This window comes from Sus scrofa, chromosome 5, assembly GCF_054392235.1.
Source record: "Sus scrofa isolate SSC_HxYL_T2T_F1_AM1 chromosome 5, Sscrofa_HxYL_maternal_Yorkshire_Landrace_v2.0, whole genome shotgun sequence".
In the NCBI taxonomy this organism is placed as follows: Eukaryota; Metazoa; Chordata; class Mammalia; order Artiodactyla; family Suidae; genus Sus; species Sus scrofa.
The window spans coordinates 69,035,918-69,058,324 of record NC_139387.1 but is presented as its reverse complement, the minus strand read 5'-3'; the positions used below and the strand labels follow the sequence as shown (position 1 = coordinate 69,058,324).

The following is a 22,407-nucleotide window of genomic DNA, read 5'->3' as shown; positions in this document are numbered from 1 at the left end:
TTTCTCTTAAGTAACTCTCAGGGTGGGAGGACATTCACGCTATAGCAAATAGAGTGAACAATGCTTTCTGTACTTCATTAAAGAAATACAAACAAATAAACAGCGTATGACTAAGCTAGAAGAATAAAACCACCTGGCTTTCTGAAATGAGCTTACGAGGATATTGGAATGTGTTTTATTGGTCTAGGTTTAATGATCTCAGTTCTTGGCGTTATGGTCTATTTGAAGGAGTAAAACAATGTTGTTGCTGGGAGTTGTCTCTGTTGCACTGGACTCTGCATCCTGCCCAAAGTCTTAGGTGCTACTCCACGGCTATTATCACATCACATGGTTCACCAGCTTGTAACAGCAGCATGAAGGGCCACCTCTCATCCAACTACAAACAACGTCCTCTGGAAAATCTCCTGATTTTAGCAATGATGAAGATCTGCATATCACAGATTGATATCCTATGACCTGAAGCCATCTGTTTTTCACCAAAAGCGGGGGATTAAGATATGAAAAAGCACCCTGAGAGTTCTTAGCTGGAGTTCTCTGCTGACCATACCAATTTCACAGAGTACAAACATTCCACAAGGTCATTCTGGAGCCAGACAGACTGAGACAGAAACAAGGTCACTCATCAATCATCTCTAAGTACAGATAGAAATCTGAACATTGTGTAACTACACAAATAACCAGATATGTCCTTCTCCCAGCTCATATCAGTGACTGTAGCTTCTTTGCCGTTTACTGCTTAAGTCTTGGTATGTTTTCCCTGCCTAATGTATTAAAACTACTAAGAAATCTTCAACAATTACACAGGGCTGTACAAGCTAAAGGAATAAAACTCTCCAAAAAGTATACTTAAGTGACATTTTGGCTAATGGAAGCCTGCTGTGTAGTAGAGAACTCTATCCCAATATTCTGCGATTATCTATATGGAAAAAGAATCTGACAGAGAATGGATGTGTGTACATATATAAATGAATTACTTTGCTGTACAGCAGAAATGATCACAACCTTGTAAGTCGACTATACTTCAATAAAACTTTAAAAAATTTAAAAAAGGCAAGAGAGGAGTCCCCACTGTGGCACATTGGGTCAAGCATCACATTGCAGGGGCTCTGGTCACCATGGAGGCACGGGTTCAATCTCCAGCCGGCGCAGTGGGCTAAAGGATCCTGTACTGCTGCAGGTGTGATGTAGCGTGAAGCTGTGACTTGGAGTCAGTCCCTGTCCCGGGAATGTCAATATGCCACAGTTGAGGCCATTAAAAAAAAAATAAATTAAAAAGGAGGAGGCAAAAGATCTGATACCCTAGGAGAAGGAAATCACAGGAAAATATCAGGAAGGTCCTAGACATCTTCCAGGTCCTCGTCCCATGACACCTGCTTTGTCTTTTAGACTGTGAACCTCCAAGATGTGTGTGTAATATCTGTCTCTGGGAAATCAAAGCATGAGTTTGTTAAGACATCTTTTATCCTATACCTGCCTGTGTAATCAGATAAACCTGAGGTAGAACACCGATCTGTACATTCTCAGCAACACATGTAGTGTAGCTGATAAAGCATGCATGCATGCATGCATGTGTTTTTGGCACATTAAACCTCATCTTGTAAATCACTAGTTCATTCATCCTTAACTTGCCCATGTTTTCAGGTGCCTTTGGAGATAATCATAGAGTTACCATATAACAGCTACAAGTTAGTCCTATCTCTTTACAACACCCAGTAACCCAGTAAACCAAGTTACCCGGTGAACTAAAATACTGGTTTCTGATGACATCTGATCTAGAGCAAGCCCCACTCTATAGAATTCTACCCCAAACCTCCCAGGACAAGGCTCAATCTTATAACAGCCCTTTCCTAATTCCTTCCTACTGACATACTGGACTGCTTAGGATAAAGTTGACTTTCAGCTGAACTGGACCGGAAAAGTTATATATAGCCTTAGCTTTGGGAACTATTGGTCTGGCTTTGACTCTTGGCTAAAAAAAAATGTGCAATGGAATTCATAATGTGTTGTTCAAAGTTTGAAACTCCCATGGTGACCCTTGGAGCAGTTTGTTGATAGATGGTTTCCAACTGGCCCAACCAGAGAGCCTGGACAACGGGATAAGTGGGGAATAAAAACCCACATGGGAACTTCTGCCCTGAAATTTCCCAGAGCTACAACTCCTTGAGATGACCTTGGGAGTTCAATTCAGAGCCAGAACATAGAAGACATGTGAAAAGAACCCTGGGTGATTGCCCCTAGAAATCTCTAGCCTCCCAAATGTTTGCCTGCCTTCTCTTTCTCTTGCTGTATGATATCTGCGGCCTTTTAAAATAATCTCTTAATTTTTTTTTTTTGGCTGCCCCGCCACATATGGAGTTCTGTTGCAACACTGAATCCTTTAACCCACTGTGCCAAGTCAGGGATCGAACCTGTGTCCTGGCACTACAGAGACATTGCTTATCCTATTGTGCCACAGTGGGAACTTCTATTTTTTAATTAAAGTAGAGTTGATTTACAATGTTGTGCCAATTTCTGCTGTACAGCAGAATGACCCAGGAGCAGGTATATATAATATATACGTCTTTTTCTTGCTTTCATTGTGCTCTATGATGTCTGGATATAGTTCCCTTTGCTACACAGTAGGACCCCATTGCTTATCTATTCTAAATGGAATAGTTTGTATTTACTAACCTCAAATTCCCAGTCCATTGCACTCCCTCCCCCTTCCCCTTGGCAACCACAAGTGTGTTCTCTGTGTCTGTGAGTCTGTTTTGTGAATAGGTTCATTTATGCCTTTTTTTTTTTTTAGGGCCACACCTGTGGGCATATGGAGGTTGCCAGGCTAGGGGTCGAATTGGAGCTGCAGCTGCCAGCTTACACCACAGCCACAGCAACTCGGGATTATTTGTGACATATTTTAGATTCCACATATAAGTGATATCATATGGTGTTTGTCCTTCCCTTTCTCTGGCCTCTCAAATGTTTGCCTGCATTCTCTTTCTCTTGTGGCACAGTATTTGTGGACTTTAGATTAAAGGCCTTAGGTGAGCATGCTCTGTGGAGTCTTGTTGTTGCTTTCAAATATCTGGCAAAACCTTGCACCCACGCGTTCCCATGGTGTGTGGTACCTGCTATAGCTCGTAATAAATGCAGCTTTAACTTAGATCTGTTCTTGTGGGTCTCGGGCTTGTAGGCATCAATGTGGAAAATCAAGGTAGAGATCTCAGCCCCAAATTAGAGACATAATTTATATCAGTGGAAAACAAATATCTACACTACATTCAACTTGTTGAACAACAGGTTTGGAGAGAAAGCATATGCAACCATAGTACAGATGGTCCCTGACTTAGAGTGGTTTGACTGAACTTACAATTTTTTGACTTTACCGTGGTACAAAAGCAATATGTATTCAATGGAAACCATACTTTGAATTTTGCATTTTAATCTTTTCTTGGGCTAGCAATGGGTAGAACCATACTCTCTCGTGGTGCTGGGCAGTGGCCATGAACCCAGCTCTCCATCAGCCCACCTTCACAAGTGTAAACCATCCATACACTTACATATGTTTTGGACTCATAGAGTCATTCTATTTATAACTTTCAGTACAGTATTCAGTACATTACATGAGATGTTCAGCACTTCATTTTATTTATTTATTTATTTATTTAATTTTTTGTCTTTTTGCCATTTCTTGGGCCACTGTCACGGCATATGGAGATTCCCAGGCTAGGGGTCCAATCAGAGCTGTAGGCCCCAGCCTACACCAGAGCCATAGCAACGCGGGATCCAAGCCACGTCTGCAACCTACACCACAGCTCATGGCAACGCCAGATCCTTAACCCACTGAGCAAGGCCAGGGATCGAACCCGCAACCTCATGGTTCCTAGTCGGATTCGCCAACCACTGTGCCACAACGGGAACGCCAGCACTTCATTTTAAAATAGGCCTTGTGTTGGATGATTTTGCCCAACTGCAAGCTGGTGTAAGTGTTCGGAGCCTGTTAAAGGTAGGCTAGGCTCAGCCATGATGTTTGGGAGGTTAGGTGCATTAAATGCATTTTTGACTTGCAATATTTTCAACTTACTATGGGTTTATTGGGACACAACCCCATCATAAATCCAGGCAGATCTGTCTATGGCTATGTTTGGAAGTGTACACTGATGCATCATGGCATATGACCAGTTTCAAAGTGACCATCAGAGCTGTTTGTAGTGTTCTGCATGTAGCCCCCTTCTTCTGCTTTTACACTCCTGAAAAGACCCTTTAAAAGCTCTTGCCTATTGATTGTCAGTGGGGGAGTCAGCCTTTGGACTCGAGTCTGCCCTCCCTACCCGACTCCAAAATAAAGCAAACTTTCCTTTCCACCAATCTTACTCCTTGACAATTGGCTTTTGAGCAGTGAGCAGCTGGACCTCACTTTGGGAAGATTTATGAGGCTTCTAAATTACGCACCTCTGAGAACACACCATTTCCTTTCCAAAAAATAGTATTTTTTTTTCAATTTAATAAAAGTTTTATTTTAGTTGTGTTAGTTTCAGATGTACAGCAAAGTGATTCAGTTATACATATACATATATCCATTTTTTCAGGTTCTTTTCCAGAGTTAAATATTTTGTCATTATTTTAGAAATTACTAAGATATTTTAAACCCCAAACTCAATAGTTGGAAGAAAGAAGATCGCTCCTCTAAATAATTCTTGAACTGAAGAGAATTTCAAACAATAAACACAGATTATTTATACAAAATGATACTGACAGCATTGCAATATCTAAATGGATGAGATATGGCTAAAGTCCTACACAGAGCAAACATCACTGCCTTGAATGTTCTTATTATTGATGAGCAAACTACATTTCCAAGATATTTACTTGCTCAGGAACATAGAGTTCAGGGGGCTGGATTAGGACTTGAACCTATTTATTTTTTCAGTACATGAACTGTATGATAGTCCTGTTTATAAAAGACTTTAAGGAAAAAAAAGAATAGCTAACCAACAGTTCTCAGAGCTCCTATCTCACCGCTGAAGCAAGCTTAAAGAATAAAAAACAAGAAATGAATTAGTACGGATATTGAAAGTCATATAAGTATTCCCATAAACACTGAGACAAGATTTCACAGATTGATACATCTTGTTGAAAACAAATACTCTGATCACTTAAACAGCCAGGGTAGGAACCCCTCTAGGTTCTTTGTTTTGTTTTAGGAAAACAAAAATGAGTGGTTAAAACGAGGCATCTTTAGTGGCTCCAGCCTCAGGATTTGAAGTTGGGGAAGGAGGACAATATAAATTAACTGGCGCTGAATACCAAATTACTTAGTGGCTTAAAACAACCACAGTTACTTTTATTGAATATTTTTGACATAGAAACTTGTGTATACTGAAGGTGTAGGATGCATCACTTTGGTACATTATGTATCGTAATAGAATTGTCATTGTGGTGATATGTATTATATTGCATAGTTCTAAGACAGTATCATTGTCTATATTCATTGTAGATCACTGTGGCTTGTTTACTGTTTGCTGCAAGTTTGTACCTTTAAACATTACCAGTCTTACATCCCACCTTCCATTCCCTGGTAACCACTGCTTTACTCTCTCTTTTTCAGATTCCACATGTGAGAGCATAAAGTACTTATCCTTCTCTGCCTGACTTATCTCACTTAGCGTGATGGCTTGAGTTCCTTGCACGTTGCTGCAAATGGCAGGACATCCTCCTTTTTTTGTGGCTGACTAATATTTCAACCATGATGACTGTGTTACCTCTTACAGCTCTCACAGGGGATTCTCTCCTAGAGTTTCCAGTGCAGGTGCAATCCAGTGATGGCTGGGTCTGGAGTCACTGCAATGCCTTCTTTACTTACAAGTTTGGAAGAGGGGGATGGCTATCACTTAGTACTTCAGGTTGGACTGTTGTCAAGAAGACCTGGGAAGTTTGGTCTCAGCCTGAGTTCCGAGAGCAAGCTTCCTAAGAGTTTCTCAAAGTAAGCAAAGTTTTATGACCTAGCCAGAGATGTCACATTGATTGAAATCACATTCAAGGGCGGTGGGCACAGATCCATACTCTCAATGGCAAATGTCAAAAAAAGTGGGGGCTGCATTTTAAAAGCAACACCGGGAGTTCCCACTGTGGTGCAACAGGATTCGTGGTGTCTCTGTTTGCTGGTACGCAGGTTCAATCCCAGGCCTGGCACAGTGGGTTAAAGGATCCGGCATGGCCACAGCTGCTGCGTAGGTTGCAACCGTGGCTTGGATCTGATCCCTGGCCTGGAACATTCGTATGCCATGGGGCAGCCAAAAAAAACTTTTTAAAATAAATGATAAAGAAAATAAGTCAACACTAAAACTATGAGAAAACAATCAAATCACTAACCATAATGCAGGACATCCTGTAATAAAAGTGACCCAGACTCTTCAATAAGTAAATGCCCTGGGGGAAAAAGAGCAGATGGACAATTCTTTAATAAAAAATACCAAAGTGATGTTAAAAAACAAGACAATAGGAGTTCTCGGCGTGGCTCAGCAGTAATGAACCCGACTAGTATCCCTGAGGATGTGAGTTCGATTCCTGGCCTTGCTCAGTGGGTTAAGGATCTGGTAGTTGCCGTGAGCTGTGGTGTAGGTCGAAGATGCGGCATGGATCTGACATTGCTGTGGCTGTAGTAGGTTGGCAGCCTCAGCTCAGATTCAACCCCTAGTCTGGGAACTTCCATATGCCATGGGTGCAGCCCTAAAAGGAAATAATAATAATAATAATAATAAAATAAACAACAGACTCAAAATGGATTCACTTGTGCTAAGCCCCATGTTAACGACAGTTTTGGCTCTCCCAGAATTGGAATCTTACATCAGTCAGTTAGGAATCGTCTGATCAGCATTGGCGAGTTCATCTCCTTGACAGATTTTGGCCATCCCTTAAAGGAAAGTCACCTTGCAATAACTAGCCACTTTTTTTTTTTTGCCAAGTACAACTTCCTTGGTCCTGCTCCTTTCTGCCTATAAAAGTTTTTCATTTTGTAAAGCCCTTTAGAGATCCTTTCTGTTTGCTAGATTGGATGTTGCCTCATGTGAATCAATTTTTCCTCAAATAAACTCAGAAATGTTTAATATTGCTCGAATTATCTTTAAACATGACAATAACCAAGTGCAAAGTGTAAACTTTGATTAGATTCTGTATTGAGGAGGGAAGGGGTTAAAAAAGACGTTTGGGGAAAATCTGGATGTAAAATACATCTTGGAATATTTATTAACATTATTTTTAATTTTCTTAGATTTATTTATATATGCAACTTACTTTTAATGCTTTCAGAAAATAAGGTAATAGAAAGCAAGAAAATTGTAATAATTGTTGGATCTAGGTAAGGAAAATACTGATGTTAAATGAACTATTCTTGAACCGTTCTGTAAATGCGACACTTTGCTCCTCTAACTGCACTTTCACAGTTGCAGATGTACATAATGGTCACAAGGTGGCGATAAACTCACTTTTTGAATTTGTATGAGACCGCTCCTACTGTCAAAGGAGGGGCCGGTAAAAAAAAACATTTCTTAATGTTTTAATTCCTCAGATGCTGGTTCTAGGAGAAGAAATGCGTAAAAACCCAGTTGAGCGGTTAATATTGAAATAGACACGCTGGAAAATGGAGGAAATATTCACGTAGGAAGAAGCTAGGATGGATCTTTGCTTCAGGGAGAAGTCTCGTGTCTAGTCCTGGCTTTATCAATGTCCAGTTTGGGAACCTTACTCAAGTTGGCTATGAGCAGCTCTCACACATCAGATGAGGGAAACAACAGCAATACGTGGAGGGCGATTTCCATCAGAATTAGAATTACACTTAGGGATTATACCTGGAATTAAATTTTTATTTTGGTCACCATAGTATTACTTGAATTTATATAATTCAACTTTGCACTGAATTATGAAAGTAGATATCTACTTTTCTGAAATTTTAGTATGTGTCTCCTTAGAGAGTAAATTCAATGTTGGCCTTTGTTTGTTTTCATAGAAAACTTGGCATGTGGTTTTAAAAAGTGAAAACTCAAGAGATCTATCAGAATAAACATGCCTCTTAACTTCCGTTTCCCCAACTGCAGGGTTGAAAAAAAAATCACATTTTCATCAGAGTAATGAAAAATTTGATGCTATGTTTCCTACAGCTTGTGTGTGAGCCGTAGAAAGGACGCTGAAGGAAAATCAAAGAGCAATGAGAAAATTAAAATGGGAAGAACTTTGAAATGATGGGACGAGTTAAGGTCCCCTCCCAAACTCTTTTAGTAATGGGTCTCTGATGTGACTCACGACGATGCGCATTAAACCAGTTTCTTCTACAACCCACAGGTGTGTGATGCTATGAAAAAAATCACAGGCTATGAGAGAAGGAGAGGATTTTACAAATCACTTACTAAAACTTTTCTGGAAGTGAGCTAAGCTGTAGAGAGGATGCGTGAAGGCCACATCTGTATGTCAGGGTTAGACCTCATTCCCCTTAGCTGGTCTGGGCTTTTTTTCCACGGAGCATCACTTCAAATGACACATGTTTTCTTTATGTTTCCTTTTTTTTTTTTTTTTTTTTTGTCTTTTTGCCTTTTTGAGGGTTGCTTCCTGCGGCATATGGAGGTTCCCAGGCTAGGGGTCCAATCGGAGCTGTAATCACCGGCCTACGCCAGAGCCACAGCAACGTGGGATCCGAGCTGTGTCTGCAATCTGCACCACAGCTCACGGCAACGCCGGATCCTCAACCCACTGAGCAAGGCCAGGGATTGAACCCACAACCTCATGGTTCCTAGTCGGATTCGTTAACCACTGTGCCATGATGGGAACTCCAGAAGGAAGCGCCTGAACAGGGACTTGAACCCTGGACCCTCAGATTAAAAGTCTGACGCTCTACCAAACTGAGCTATCCAGGCCCTTTGTTTTCTCATTTACTGAATGAAGAAGTTAAACATGAACTTCTGTAAGATTCATGAGAGAAGTCTCAGGATCCGTTCACTTTGTACCAAGAAATGCACATTCAGCTATTGCAACAGAACACTGAGTTAAAAATAACAGAGACCTGAAATGGAAATTAAAGAAATGGAGAGGAAATGGATGGCTAAGAGGCAGAATATACTTTATTTCTTTACTATATTTCTGACAGGTTTTAGGTTTTTTTGGCAGATCCATTTATTTTCTGAATCACAGGGCTCAGAAAGCATTTGTGTCTTTGAGATGGAGACACAGTTGTTTTCCCCAGCAACACCAGTAATAGGTAATCTGTGGAGCAGAAGAAAAGCCTCTACTTAGTGTTTGTGACTTTTCTCACATAATTCTTCTCACCCAGCGGGTATTTTCTACAACTTTCTGGAAACAATGGGATGCTCAATTATTAAGCATAGCATAAGTACACAGTCACAAGTGAATATTGATACAAACTTTGAATGTAAAGCTATTCTAAACCTCTGGAAATTGCAAGCCCATCTTCACTGGCCAAGAACGGTTTTCACAAGAAATGACATAACGATACATACAAACGAGATGCTTTGGAAACCGGAAATTGAATCTCCTTTTTCCTACTATTGAAGTGTCATGTGAATGTTTCTTAACTTCACAGAGCCTTGATTTTCTTAAATGTTATAGGATATAGCCCCCTAGTATTGGGGGAGGCATGTGAAAGCATGATCACACTTAAACAGAGCACATGCTCAGGAAAGGTAATTAGTACTTTGAGGGTGGTGGATACGCAGGGTCTAAGGAATTTGAAGGTAGTAGGGAAAGGAGGCTCCGCTCATGTCATATGCACTTGGAGTTTCATTTTATTCCCATTTCGAATACGTTGGTGGGTCTCTTCTAGGATGATACACAGTACTATCAGGTCCAAAGAAGCACTGATCATATGACTCCCTGCAGGTGGGAGGTATGATGCAAGTTGGGTTTGGGATGCCAGCATGGGTTGAGTGCAAGCCATTTACCTCTTTGTCTCAAATAGCAAGAGAAGTGGTGGCCGTGGGCAGGACTCTTTCAGAGCTTTTCTTTGCTACTTTGTTCTGGTTCTTGGCCCTTGGCCCTGAGATGCCAATTAGGTTTCCTCCTCTTGAGGAACCTCTCTCAACCAAGCTATTGCGTAAGTGCCCTATATTTGGCTTCTTGCACCCTTCTGGTCTTTGCTTCAGTTTTCAAGAGAACTTTTTGAATGCTCATTTGGCCAAGTCGATGGCTCCCTTTCCAAAAAGTTTTTGGTGTTGCCCCAGGCCTTCCTTGACGAGATCTCTACCTCATTCTCCACCGTTATCTTATTAAACCCTCAGAACAGTCCGATGAAAAAAAATTATCATCACCCTTTATGTTTTTCTTTACCTGAAAACCAGGGTTGAGAACTGAAATAAAAGCAGAGTCTAGCTGCTGCTCTTTCTACTATAAAATGATACCTTTCAGGTTTATCTGATCACTGTTTCAACCAAACCATCACTTTCATCCTCAAAATAAAATAGAATATTCAATTGAATTTAATCCATCAACTTTGCCTATATTTCTGCTCATAGGGACACTTCAGAGTTTTCCAACTTTATTATAAACCTTAATAAAATAAACATAATGTCCCAATAAGAAACACATACAAACCAAAACCAAACAAACCAAACACATACAAACCAAAGTTAACCTTTACTATTTACAAAAAATAAAAATAAGTTAGTATCAGAGTTACATTTATATGTAATAAAGTAGAGAAAATAATCTGCAGAAAACATAAAAAATCAGAGTATGGGAGTTCCCGTCATGGCTCAGTGGTTAACGAATCCGACTAGGAACCATGAGGTTGCAGGTTAGATCCTTGGCCTTGCTCAGTGGGTTAAGGATCCGGCATTGCTGTGAACTGTGGTGTAGGTCGCAGATGTGGCTTGGATCCTGCGTTGCTGTGGCTCTGGCGTAGGCCGGAGGCTACAGCTCCGATTGGACCCCTAGCCTGGGAACCTCCGCATGCTGCCGGAGCGGCCCTAGAAAAGGCAAAAAAAAAAAAAAAAATTAGAGTAGATTTTAATAAAATATATTTTGCCTTTTCATACATTATTTCTAGTCCAGAACACTTTATTTTATATTTTAAAATTTTTCTTAGGGCTGCACTCATGGCATATGGAGGTTCCCAGGCTAAGGGACAAATTGGAGCTGTAGCTGACACCCTATGCCACAGCCACAGCAATATCAGATCCAAGCTTCGTCTGTAGACTATACCACAGGTCACGGTAATGCCAGATCCTTTAACCCACTGAGCGAGGCCAGGGATTGAACCTGCCTCCTCATGGATGCTAGTCCGGTTCTTTAACCACTGAGCCACAACAGGAACTCTAAACACTTTATTTTAAAATAAATTTCATTTTTGAGTGCTGCATTAAAAAAAATATTTTAGAACGTGAGTCAATATCAAAATTTGCTAATTAAACAAATATTTCTTTCAATGTTTAATAATTTTCCATACTTACATGATTACTATATTTTGATAAACATAAACATGCTCCTATGATTTTGTTGTTATTTTTTCAGCCAAGCCCACAGCATGCAGAAGTTCCTGGGCCAGGGATCAAACCCTCACCACAGCAGTGACTCAAGCTGCTGCAGTGACAGTGCTGGATCCTTAACCTGCTGCACCACAAGGGAAATCCTTTGCTCCTGCGTTTTAAATTTTAAGCTCTTGTTTTTTGAATGATTTAAAAAAATTTATTTAAACTGCAATTTATATAAATGTGAACAACTCATTCACAGACTCAAATAGCATAACACTGGCATCTGTTCTCAAAAACTCATCCAAAGTTCTGTTCAGAAATTTGGATGCCTGCACGTTTTTTGCTTTCAAGGGAAAAAGACGTCCTGCCCTCTTCTGTGCAAATAACCATGAAGTCCATTTAAATGTGTAACTTAACTGTGTAGTACGAATCCTCCTGTAACACCTATGGTTATCTCGACCATCTTACACGAGAATCTGTGAATAGCTTTTCTGTGGTTTGTGCTTCTCCACCATATCCCCTGAAACAACTCTCTCTCTTATACCACTGGTTAAAATAGTCTACAATAGTTGTCATAATGTGGGTAGTTTCTCTCAAATGCCTGGGTTCCACACTGTGCTATTAACTCTATTTTTTCCCTTTCCTATTCATTGTTCCAATGCTGGTTGTAACCCACTAAGATACATGGTCCCACAGTTTTAAGAACACTATTTAAACCATTCTTTGTGCCAATAGATTCCAGCTAGAAATTTCTTAATTTTTTTTTTTGTCTTTTTAGGGCCGCACCTGCAGCACACGGAGAGTCCCAGGCTAGGGGTCAAATTGGAGCTGTATCCTCTGGCCTACACCACAGTCATAGCAATGCCAGATCCAAGCTACATCTGTGACCTATACCACAGCTCATGGCAACACCGGATCCTCAATCCACTGAGTGAGGCCAGGGGCCGAGCCTGCATCCTCATGGATGCTACTCAGATTTGTTTCCTCTGAGCCATGACGGGAATTCCTAGAAGTTTCTTGATTTTTAAATGTTATGCTATTTGAGTCTGTGAATGAGTTGTTCACATTTATATAAATTGCAGTTTAAATAAATTTTTAAAAATCATTCAAAAAACAAGAGCTTAAAATTTAAAACACATTTTATTTTAAAACTTTTTTATGTGCCCCTTCCAAAGGAGTTAATCTCTTCCTTGTTTCCTAAAACTCCATTGCAGATAAAAAAATATATATTGTTATGAAGGGCTGATTGATGTCTTTTCACATACGGAATTTTTTGACCAACTTCAGAATCATTGGAAACTGCATATTCATATTAGCCTTTCTAATACTTACATCTCAGAACTTAAAAAGGAGCCATTTATCCACTTCCAGTTCTCCTCTGGTAAGGAAAAATTTAGTCCAATCCAAAATATAATTCCTCCACTATCTATCAGATTTTGTATGAGTCTCTGTAAATAAATCAGAAGAAATGATTGGACATGGAATTGTCTTCTCTATTTGTGGTTTGCATTCTCTACTCAGCCTTTAAAACCCAGTTCAAGTATCACCTCCTCTATAAAGCCTTTCCTAATTTCCCATCAGAGTTAATTATTCCCTTTGTGCTGTGTCTATCTATATGTTTATATTGTTGAATTCATTAAATTGTGTCTAATCATTTGCTTACACATCTGTTTAGTCTCTCAGAGTGTGAGCTTCTTGAAAGTCAAAGTTACTACTTCTACCTGCATAGAACACACAGGCTAAAGCATGAAGAGCTTAGTATGGCTGGAAGAAAGTGCTAAGTCAAATTAAAGCATTTTACTTAATTATTTACCAATTCTTCATTATCTTGAATAAGCAGCAGACTGGATTCTTTTGTGGAACAGTCAGCTAGACTTTCATTCCAGTGTTTATAAGAGTTATAAAAAAACAAGCATTTATCTTGGAATGGGTGCCAATTTGTTGGGCACTTTAGCAGAGCTGGTCTTTCTAAAATAAGAAAGGGGAAGAAGACATAAATAAGTATTATATTTCTAACCTGTCCCCACCCCACTGTGACTAATTATACATGCACAGGTCACTATAAAGAAAAAAGGGAGGTCTTTGGTCATCGCTGTTACAATGATTGGTGAAGGGTTTTGAGACTTACTGTTGGTTCCGGTACCAAGATTTAGAAAGGAGTGACCATTTGAATCACCGACAAACAGAATAACTTGTTCAAGTCCACACAATCAGATGCTGGTAGAGTCAAACTCTTTCTGAGTTTCCTTAAATTCGTCACTGGTGCTTATCCTACTACATGGACAACAATCTCAAACTTACATTTAAAATGTCTACTTTAAACAAAATGTAAAATGAAAAGAAACTAATACTTCATTTCACTAAATTAGGGCAAATGCCATGGAGAAAATATTACACGGAAATTTTTTTTTTTCTTTTTATGGTCACACTGGCAGTATATAGAAATTCCTGGGCTAGGGGTCAAATTGGAGCTGCAGCTGCAGGCCTATACCATGGCCACAGCAATTTCAGATCTGAGACACGTTTGTGACCTACAGCACAGCTTGAGGCAATGCCAGATCCTTAACCCACTGAGCGAGGAAAGTGATTGCATTTGCATCCTCACCGAGACTGTATCAGGTCTTAACTTGCTGAGCTACAATGAGAACTCCCCACAAGAAAATTTCTAATTGCAAAGTTATATATTTGCCTATTAATGTGATCTCTTAAATAGCATTTCCCAGAAGGATTTTCTAGGTTTCTTTCTTTCTTTCTTTTTTGGTGCTTTTTTTAGGGCCATGCCCATGGCATATGGAGATTCCCAGGCTAGGGGTCTAATAGGAGCTACAGCTGCCAGCCTACACCACAGCCACAGCAACACCAGATCTGAGCCGCATCTGTGACCTACACCACAGCTCACAGCAATGCCAGATCCTTAACCCACTGAGCGAGGCCAGGGATCGAACCCGCAACCTCATGGTTCCTAGTCGGATTCGTTAACCACTGAGCCACGATGGGAACTCCCCCTAGGTTTCTTAACATTTCTGTTCCATACAAATGTGCAGAATAAATGATCACATGCTGCTAGTGACTTTCTTAACACACACTACTTAGTAAGTGTGATAACAAGATCAACGTCTTGATTAATACAATAAAGATTAAAGAGTTCATTTTATGTTTGTGTTTCATTAATCAACTTCAGACTAAAGTTATCTGTCTGGTACAATCATTAAAATCATCAATATTCCATTTAAATATATACTTTGTCTTTTAGCTTTTTTTTTTTTTTTTTGGCTATTATTATTGACTGTCTAGCAGCAGCCTCCCATAAGGCGGTACGCTCTTGTAGTTAGGATTATAGGCTCTGAGTTAGATCACCAAAGTACAATTCTCAGTGTCACCATTTAGTACTTATAGGACCCCGAGTGCGTTGCTTAACCTTTCCTTGCCTGGGTTTTATCAACTGTAAAATCAGAGTGATAATCCTATCTGAACATAGGGGTGTTGTGAGCCTGGACTGTGTTATGAGCCTTAACTAAGATAACACAAGGTAATGCATGAGACTTATGGAATGGTAGCTGCTATTCTTCGGAAATTCGAGCCGCAAAATATACCTGTGGTTTCGTTCCTGCTCTCTGGAACATCCATGCTGGTTTCTTCTATTGACAATTTTTGTCGTAAGAATATCACTAGTAAAGAAGGAGAAATCATCAAAGAAAGATTAATGCTGCATTATGCACGGCAAAGGATGTATTATATTTATCACTTCAGCAAATTGTTTTCTCTACAAGCTTGAGTATGGATGGAAGAGAGAGGCAAAAGCAGTAGTAACAAAGGGTCTACTTAGAAGACAGCATACATAAACGAACACATAACCAGTGAACACACGCAGACATTGAGTTACCTGTTATCTGATGGATAAGTAAACCCGAAGGTGTTACTTAAATTCTTAAATTGCTTACACTCCTCCCTGCACGTTCTAGCCTCATCATGAGTAGCCCATGGCTTATCTCATGGGAGAGATTGCCTAGGACAATCTGGAATTGAGTAAGCACTTAAGAAACTGTAACTATTTGGAAACTTTTCTTTGTTATTGTGCCCTTTTTTTTATCATAATTGTGATTTTTTAAAAACTTCTTAGAACACATGTAAAATCCCCTGTGAAGACTATCAGAACCATTTGGAAGAAAAATAGGAGAGGATCGGTTTGGCAAAGCACCTATCGCTGAACACTGTTAGAAGCACGGTTTTGTAACTGTCTTCTCCTTCACTGGTCTGTCACTTGTCTTCACTCTTTGGGGTGGCCAAGTGATGCTAATATACTTGAATATTTATGGTATAGGTCGAAAAAGTAGAACAAGATATAAATTATCTTGCATCACTTACCTGAAATACTCAACCAAATCACAGCCAAGGAAAGAAGAGTAATCCCAGCACAACCAAGTTTCAGAGCAAATTTATGCCAAGGTGGACCCTGACAAACATCTGAGACATTAAGAAAACATACTAGGTTAACTCAGTTGAGTCCATCTGGTACAAAAAGCAAAGGTTGTTTGGATCACACAAGAACAGTTAGATTCAGGTTGTAGGGGTGGTGGGGGCAGGAGAGAATATTCATCAATCATCTTAAAGTAGGGTCCCACAAAGAGGAACCTCAGATTCAGCTGAGAGTTTGATCATTGATAAAACAGAAAAATGTTTGCCTGTCTTGTATGTGAAGGATTGGTATAAGAAGCAAATGAAATAGATGTGACAATGTTTTGAAAAGCGCCAAGTGCTATACTAAAATGAAGTATGTGTCCTATTGTAGGAAGTCCAAGAATTTTGGCTAAAAAGGATGGTCCTTATTCATTCAAGACACTTTTTTTTTTAGGCTCTATTTTGTGCCGAACAGCTTTTTTTAATGTGCTGGTGATATAGGACAATTCTATTTTTAGACATGGATTCCTCCACTTTGCTGTTGTCTGAAACAGTCATTTCCAACTTGGACCAAATGTATGGAATTCAAGGAAGTTTGTGAGTTTGCACATTGTTTTCAATATTTCAATGAGTATGCCGTAATGTGAACCTAAATCTGCAATATTGCATCATCTAAAAAATGTCAAATCTTTGCTTTTCTCTGCACTCACGTCAATAGCAATCTACTGTGTATCTCATGTTCATCAAAAGTTGAGATTATAGGAGTTCCCTCTGTGGCTCAGTGGGTTAAGAACCCAATGTAGTCTCCATAAGGAAGCAGGTTCGATCCCTCGTCCTGTTCTGTGTGTTAAGGATCCAGCATTACTGCAAGTTGTGGCGTAGGTTGCAGTTGTGGGTCAGGTCCTTTGTTGTTGTGGTTGTAGTGTAGGCCAGCAACTGCAGCTCTGAATCAACCTCTATCCCAGGAACTTCCATATGCTGCAGGTGTGGTCATAAGAAGAAAAAGTTGAGATTATATTAATTAGTAAAATGGAATCATAAATTAATGATAATGTTATCAATGTATTTGCTTCCAGACATCTTTAAAAAACATGGATTTCACAGAGAAAAATAAGAAAAGAGGAACTTACTGATACAAAAATTCTTGGGAAACACTAAGACACAACTTCCAAAATTAAAGCAGCTCTGACAGGAATTATTTTGATAATTCTTACCTCAGTTATTCTACTTCAAATTGTGCTTAGACAATTTCTATATCTGACTTAATTATAAACCCCTTTTATTCCCATTTGGCTTGTAATATGTTAGATATATTACAATTATAATTGTTTTCTAAAATGTATTACTAGAGCCAAGGGTCTTAACAAGTAAAGGTTTTCTAATTTATCTATAGCTCTTTATTTATAGTGTCTACTCCTTTTATATATTTTCTATTATTTCTCAATATAAATGGACACTTGCTTTGCGTCACTTGTTAAAGATTCTAGTATCAGATATGTCTGTAATAAAATATAGTCTTTATTCTCATTAAATGTTCCACAGTACCTATATGTCCTTTTCTATTTTATTTTTATACACTCTACCTGGAGCTTAAGTTGTGTGACCCCAGTTTTCAGACAACTACTAATGATTTCTTCTGCTATGATGCTGACATTTAGCTCTCTCTGCAATTCCTTGGGGGATGTTCCCTGGTGGCCTGATTGTTAAGGATCCAGCTTCGTCACTGCTGTGGGGTAGGTTCGATCCCTGGCCCAGGAACTTCCACATGTCGTGGGTGAGGCCAAAAAAAAAAAAAAAAAAGTTAAAATGTCCTTGGAGAGATGGAATTTAGGATAGCTAAATGTGGTAAAAGATTGTGGGAGGAAACAGATAATAGAGTAGATTCAAGTTGTTGGCAGATGGATTATCATCTGGAAGGAAAAGATAACAGTAGACACTTAGAGGAGACTAAAGGTCATATTTCCAAAAATGGCAGAACCAGATGGGAGGATATTGACTTAGAACTTTTAATGCAAACCAGTGGGACATAGAGGGGCCAAACTCATAAAGCCTAAGCCTAGTCCTAGGTGACCTTTCTTTACAGTGTATGTTATTTTACCTTTTTCTCTCTTTTCTTATACTTCCTTCCCTCCCTTGGAACTTTGAGAAATGGGGAAAGCTTCATAGAGTCACTATGTTAGTATTTTTTTCTGAAGTATCATGGTGGTGAAGAGAGAGGCTCTCAGATCTAACAGACTTGGATTTGAGCATAATACTTTGGTCATGAACCTTCATAACCTACAGATTTCCTCAGCTATGAAATGTGGAATACTATCTACTTCATGAAGTTTTGGAAAGGGTGATATGAAATCATTCTCTTAGACATGATGCCTGGCACAGAGCAACTATGCATCTAAAAAGTAAAGAATTGAATGGGTTACTTTTTTTCTGCCACATGACATGGGATTAGAGTTACAACAATAAACTGAAGAGGCTATGGAATATTTAGTTATCTGGAAATGCCCACTTAGGGCTATTTTTTGTTTGGATATACATAGTATGTTACATCATCTCACTTCATTGCTCTGAACTTTCCCATGGCTTTCTATCAAGTAGATCTGAGTCTATAAACCTGTCTACAAATCCCTGTTCAATCCAGCTTCCCATTATTTTTCTAACTCCATCTCCTGCCATTTTCCAAACAGACATGCTGCCATTTCCCACAAACCCACGTACTCCCTCTAAAGTAGGACAGGCACGTTCACATCCCAGGGATTTTTCACCTGCCGCTACAACTTCTAGAATACTCTTCCCCCAGCAAGCATGCCTTTATCACCCCTTTCAGATCTTGAGTCACACATCATCTTGTCAGGCAGCCCTTCTATGATAATTCTTTTTGATATGGTACCCTCTCCAAAAACGACCTCTCAATTCCATTTTAAAAAAGGTTTTCCTCCATTGCACTTAATGCCATCTGAGCTTCTATATATAATACTTAGCTATTGGTTTATTTGTATGCCTTCATAGTAGTACAACATAAATGCAGTGAAGGAAACTATGTTTTGTTTTGTTCACTGCTCTCTCCTAGAACATGCCTGGCACAGAGCAAGTGCTTATTTTGGGGTGAACGAGTAAAACTCTAGAGGCATTTTGCAACACCTATCTACCTTTCTAAGAGATCAATTCCTGGCCCGTAAGCAAAATAGGTCACAACTCACATCTCTCTCTCTGGCTTTCCTGATTCTCTTCGATAAAAGCACTGTTCTACACAGTTACCGCAGCCTGAAGAGTTTAGCCGAAGAGCACAGTAGTACTTTCACAATAATTGTAATACCGGATCAGTGTTGGGGGGGGAAGAAAGTTGCCTGCTATTTCATTAAACAAAGGATATTTTGGCCTTAAAGCCATCAGACACTGCAGCCGCACCCCTCCCCCCAACTGTGCACCCTGAGGGGATTCGAGATGGAAAAAAATAGGACACAAGCCCTAGATAGTTAAGATGCATAGCAAAGGAATGATTTTGGTAAGTCTGGATTCTTGCATCTTCTCACAAATAGAAAAGCACTAAAATCATTAACTTGAGAATGTCTGTTTTTGTGATTACCAGTAATTTTTGATGTTTGACTGCATTTTTTTTCCCCAGCAAAATCTCCTATATATCCAGGCTCTTCCATTACCTCTTGGGAATAGTTCCTCAGAGCTATCTGAGAGTCTATCTTCTTGGCTATAATCCTAGGTGAAGCCACTGAATACATAATTCTCAGCTTTTAGGTTAGGTATTTTTTTTCAATTGACAAGTGTTTTCTTAGAGTCACCTATTTTACTCAATTGACAAGTGTTTTTTTAGAGTCACCTATTTTGTTCTGACTTCATTCTACTAGTTTTCAGATTTACTTTTTAAAAATTTTTTAATTTTTTTAATAAAAAAAATTCAGGGCATTTCTGATGGCCTAGCAGGTTGAGGCTCCTGCTTTCTCACCGCTATGGCTCTGGTTGCTGCTTCATGGTGGAGGTTCAATCCCTAGGCCAGGAATTCCTACATACTGCCTATGTGGCAAAAAAGAAAAAAAAAAAAAATACAAAAAAAGAGAGAGAGAGAAAACCTGAAATAAATGTTGCAACTCTTTAAAAAAATATTAAAAAAACTTTAAAAATTTTTATTATTATTATTATTTTTTTGTCTTTTTGCCTTTTTCTAGGGCTGCTCCTGTGGCATATGGAGGTTCCCAGGCCAGGGGTCTAATCGGAGCTGTTGCCACCGGCCTACGCTGAGCCACAGCAACGGGGGATCTGAGCCGGGTCTGCAACCTACACCACAGCTCAAGGCAATGCCGGATCCTTAACCCACTGAGCGAGGCCAGGGATCGAACCCGCAACCTCATGGTTCCTAGTTGGATTCGGTAACTACTGAGCCATGATGGGAACTCCAAAAAAAAACTTTTTTTAAAGACACTCATGGCATATGGAGTTTCCAGGCTGGGGTCAAATCAGAGCTACAGTTGCTGACCTATGCCACAGCCACAGCAATGTGGGATCTGAGCCATGTCTGTGACCTACATTGCAGCTCACGCAATGCCAGATCCTTAACCCACTGAGCAGGGTCAGGGATAGAACCTGCAACCTCACGCATACTAGTCGGGTTCGTTACCACTCAGCTACAATGGGAACTCTGCTATTTTTCAGATTTACTTATAGAACCATATTTTGGGGAATAATGCTTCCAATCAAGATAGACACATTTTATGGCCCCATTGGTTAGGGATCATAGATAGTAGCTTTTGAGGAAACTCTAGCTGTCATTTTCTGTATTCTTTCTCCAAAATCTCCTTCCAAGACCATCCTGCCTTCTCCTCACTTTTGCTAGTTCTGAGTAGGGAATAAAAAATCTTGCTCTTTTCCACCAAAAAATAACTTATGCTTGACTGGAATCTCACTGTAGTTATCAAAGCTTCCAATTTCCTTTCACCCCCATGTGGAGGGGATCATGAAATTATTTGATAACTCCAAGACTTTTCAAACCCCAATTTAGGATGCTGGTAATTTAATAGTTTCAAATTATATGAACCATCTTAAAAAGATACAACCCACTTGCTAAGCACCATATGGAATGAATATCAGATTGGATACAAATTGCAATGTTTTAAATGTTAGTAAATTTGGTTAGGCTTCACGAGATAATACTATGTCATGATAATTTTATGCTTTTTTTTTCTGCCTAGTTTTTGATTTCTTTTTATCCAAGCCCAGGCCGTGGAATCCATCACCTTAGAATTCCTTATTTCTTTCACTTGGAATATTAACTCCTCTGATAAACAGAAAAGTGTCAACTTCAACAACAAATATAGAATAGGTTCATCAGTGATGTTCTCCCATATCTTGTGTCTTTGTCTCCTAAACAGTTATACTTTTTCATTTAAAAATCACCAGATGGTAATTATATTCAAGTCTGTGATCTTGAACATAATTTTCTTCCAGAACACTTTTTTTCCCCTTCCCTTTGGAGAGTGAAAGATGTTAATTATTACGCTTATACCATACAATCTGAAAGGAATGCCATGGATGCAAATGCACTGGAACTTAATCTCAGTATTTTGTAGAGGGAATCGTAATAAGGTAGCTTACTATTACAGTAAGGTAGTTATGTATCTCTAAAAATATTCCTTTGTTCAAACATGAAAGATATCCTTCAGGATCTTTTAGCCAAGTCTCAGTAATAGGAGCAAAGTTCACTTCTCACACTGGTATCTTGAGAAAAAATAAATTTATGAGGTATGTGTTTTTTTCCCCACAGTTGTGAGTCCCTACAGACAAGCCATGCTAAACCTACTTAATATTAACATACACTGCTGTTCATCTTCAAAACCATGATTTAAAGCCATGAATTTAAAAGAAAAAAATCTAACTCTGGAAAATATATAAATGCCCAAAGGAAAGGCAGAGGCACTTACTCTGAGGAGCTGATGAGCTTTCAAGGCCGGAATCCCTGGATAAGTTTAAATCCGCATATATCACCTGTCTTTCCATTGCAAACAGAAGAATTTAGCACTAAACTTGGGTAAAAGGAAAAACTCCAAGTTCTATGAGGCAAGACCAGCAAAAGGAAGTGACCAGTCTTGAAAAACCCTGTTGTCTCTCTTATGTCACCGCACTTCAACATGTGGGTTTTTTCGGTAGATTAGTGAGAAAATCCACTTACTGGGTGTCCATAATACTTCACATGCAATTAATTGGTCTGTTGTTTGACAAAATTCTGGGAAGTTCTGTTTGTTGTCTTTGTAACCATTATGTTTTTTTAAATTATTATTTCCTCAATACATTATTTATTTTTTCCTACCGTACAGCATGGTGACCTAGTTACACCTACATGCTTACATTCTTTCTTCTCACATTATCATGCTCCATCATAAGTGACTAGACATAGCTCCCAGTGCTACACAGCAGGATCTCATTGCTAATCCATTTCTAAGGCAATAGTGTGCATCTATTAACCCCAAGCTCCCCATCCTTCCCACTCCCTCCCCCTCCCCCTTGGCAACCACAAGTCTATTCTCCAAGTCCATGATTTTCTTTTCTGTGG

General features: G+C 39.3%; 1 protein-coding gene and 1 non-coding gene across 3 annotated transcripts; both read right to left on the bottom strand.

The window, feature by feature from the left end:
• Positions 1-8,811: 8,811 nt before the first annotated feature.
• On the bottom strand, positions 8,812-8,885 carry TRNAK-UUU (transfer RNA lysine (anticodon UUU)). Its single transcript has one exon. It is a non-coding gene; the product is annotated as a tRNA-Lys (tRNA).
• A 186-nt stretch (positions 8,886-9,071) lies between these two features.
• Positions 9,072-21,938, bottom strand: KLRB1 (killer cell lectin like receptor B1). Of its 2 annotated transcripts, XM_003126494.5 has the most exons (6): positions 21,779-21,937; positions 15,819-15,917; positions 15,047-15,121; positions 13,267-13,421; positions 12,786-12,901; positions 9,072-9,231 (listed from the first exon to the last, which is right to left on the bottom strand). In XM_003126494.5, exons 1-6 carry the CDS (start codon positions 21,852-21,854, stop codon positions 9,090-9,092), a joined length of 663 nt encoding a protein of 220 aa, XP_003126542.2. In that variant the 5' UTR covers positions 21,855-21,937; the 3' UTR covers positions 9,072-9,089. The 2 variants fall into 2 exon arrangements, with proteins under 2 accessions (XP_003126542.2, XP_020948031.1); XM_021092372.2 differs by lacking the exon at positions 15,819-15,917 and having other exon boundaries at positions 21,779-21,938.
• Positions 21,939-22,407: the final 469 nt, after the last annotated feature.